The following is a 2,332-nucleotide window of genomic DNA, read 5'->3' as shown; positions in this document are numbered from 1 at the left end:
AAATTTTCTCACATCTTTTCCGCTGAAAGGGTCGGGCTATTTTTAGAAAATGTTGTTGTGCCTCTTTAAGCCGAAAAGCTCTCTTGATTTGTCTCGTGAAGGAGACTCGGAATGTTTACCCCACATGCTTAGGCGCTGAGCGCAAACCACTGACGATTGATTACAGTTTCATGGGTACAACATCGACTTCTTCGGCTAACCACACATACGCGGTGCATTCGGTTATTGCCACGTAATCTTGGTCAGTATATCCGGTGCCGTCTCTCTGGCCCGCCATTCATCTTTTCCTTCTATACCTTCCTTCGCCTACCTCACTATGAAGCTTAGTGCGCTACTCACATCGTCTCTATGTCTCGCGGCTATAACTACCGGTGTCCAAATGTATCGTTATCTTCAAGCACAGAAACATTCAACCGTGACCAGAAGAAACGATTTTGCTGCGTGTGACGGTACAGAGAAGAGCTGTCGAACATTTTGCCTAGACTTACTCAAACAATTTCAGAGCATAACATCCTTCCCTGTCTCGACGTCGACCCCGAGCAGGTCGAAATGATACTCGAGGAAACCGTGCGATACGACACCGGGAGCAAATTGTCCAATGTCGAGTGGCTATCGACGAGAGCGCCATGGGGCCACGCAGGCTACGTGAGAATTGGTGAAGACTATCGCGCGTATGGCATTGCCATGGTGCACCAGCTGCACTGTGTCGAGATGTTTGCACGGGCACTGCCAGATCCCGAGGACGCAAACGCTAGTCCACCACACATCGCGCACTGCTTGCAGTATCTAAAGCAGCTTTTCCTGTGCAATTCAGATACAACCCTGGAACCGTACGATTTTGAGGACCGTGACTTCGCGTCTCACCCAGTCGGCATGAGTCGGACTTGCCGAAACTGGGCTGCTGTGTACGCAGCCGCGGACGAAAACTACGCGCGATGGGCCGCCCAAGCGGAGTCTATCGAAAACAGTTCCGCATCTGCTGCATCACGGTGACTGTCTTTACATGTCAGTTTTCACATCTCGTGGTTCCGGAACCCGTGCCCCACAGATGCGCTGACGACTTTGCATCATCTATAGTGGCCATACATGTTGAGCGAGCGTTAGCTTGGACGGTATACAGTACTCCCACGAGTACTTCTTTGGCCTATCATTCCCCATGCTGCATTTGGAAAAATAGCAAGTTGATCTCGTGAACCTAACAGCAGCGCCATTACACGGACGAGACAGACGTCGTCAGTTGTAAGTGTCCGGCTTCGTCCGAGCTTCGAGAAGATTTCATTGCCCTGTAACGTATAACAAGAAGCGCCAGGGGCAAGAACCTCGTGCAGATTATACGAATCAAATGAATCAGTCTCTCAAGGCTTTCCTACCTTCCGAGAAGTTGATAAGCTGCAAAGGCGACCAGTGCGTCACGCACGTAGTGGCGTGTATACCGATGAGTGCGGTGCTCGAAAGCTGTACAAGCGGGCGCGGCTTTGCTGAACTGGTCTAAACCATGCAAAGAAGCTGCTGATCTTCGGCCTCCATGTCGCAAATTTCCGTTTACCCTCATGAGGGAGACGCCCCAAGATTGCATCAAAATTGTATCAAAACCGCCTCACGAGGGAATCGTGAGGCCCTCATGAGGCAAATTTCGTGTCGTGATGCACATCACGATGCCCTAACGAGGCTTGTGAGAGAAAAGATCGCTATTGATGCATCATGATTTTGGGAAAAAATTTGCGACAATTACGTTCCCATGATCATAGAGACTATATATATATGTCACGATAACGGGATAGTTGTGTCCCATACTACCCTTCCCAGCTCTCTGCACGCGCAGAACGATTGGATACAAGGAGAGATTCCAGAACGTACAATATTCTGCTCCTTGCATGACCACATATAGCACAGATCTCGCGTACTAACCGCCTATTCAACAAGGCTATCCATCGGCTGCCCACCATGCAAGCCTCGCTTCACCTTGCAATTACCATTGCACTGCTTGGACTCATGTTGATGACAGTCCAAGCCCGCCCCCAAGCATGTGACGTTGTTGGTGTGTACCATACGACGACGACGGAGGGATTACATCAGGAAACACTGTTTGGCGCCGTAGTGGGGGCTTCACTCCGAAGCGTCCGAAGCTAGCGGCGCGCGGAGCTGCCCGCCGCGTAGCACAAGGAGTTGCGGTAGTGGCCTCGGAGTAGAGGCTCACCTTCTGTTTTCATTATAGCCACAATTACTCATCTTCTAGTAATATAATGATTCCTGTAACCAACTAGCTAGTACTACAGTCGTTCAGAAAGCCCGCACACGAGAATGAGACACTACTTTGCGCGGGCGCTTGGAG

At 50.4% G+C, this 2,332-nt stretch overlaps 1 protein-coding gene across 1 annotated transcript; it reads left to right on the top strand.

Moving 5' to 3' along the window:
- The first annotated feature begins 367 nt into the window (after positions 1-367).
- Positions 368-1,006, top strand: PHACADRAFT_132564 (uncharacterized protein). The gene is made up of 2 exons (XM_007403225.1): positions 368-449; positions 503-1,006. Exons 1-2 carry the CDS (start codon positions 380-382, stop codon positions 991-993), a joined length of 561 nt encoding a protein of 186 aa, XP_007403287.1. The 5' UTR covers positions 368-379; the 3' UTR covers positions 994-1,006.
- Positions 1,007-2,332: the final 1,326 nt, after the last annotated feature.

The sequence above is a fragment of the Phanerochaete carnosa genome, assembly GCF_000300595.1.
Source record: "Phanerochaete carnosa HHB-10118-sp unplaced genomic scaffold PHACAscaffold_893, whole genome shotgun sequence".
In the NCBI taxonomy this organism is placed as follows: Eukaryota; Fungi; Basidiomycota; class Agaricomycetes; order Polyporales; family Phanerochaetaceae; genus Phanerochaete; species Phanerochaete carnosa.
The sequence above is the reverse complement of the archived record's forward strand: the minus strand, read 5'-3'. Positions and strand labels throughout refer to the sequence as shown.

What these genes read in the sequence shown, in the direction of transcription:
- PHACADRAFT_132564 (XM_007403225.1), top strand. Translation starts at nt 380, where the DNA reads ATGTATCGTTATCTTCAAGCACAGAAACATTCAACCGTGACCAGAAGA. An exon ending in CGATTTTGCTGCGTGTGACG is followed by an intron (nt 450 to 502) that starts GTACAGAGAAGA and finishes AAACAATTTCAG; the next exon opens with AGCATAACATCCTTCCCTGT.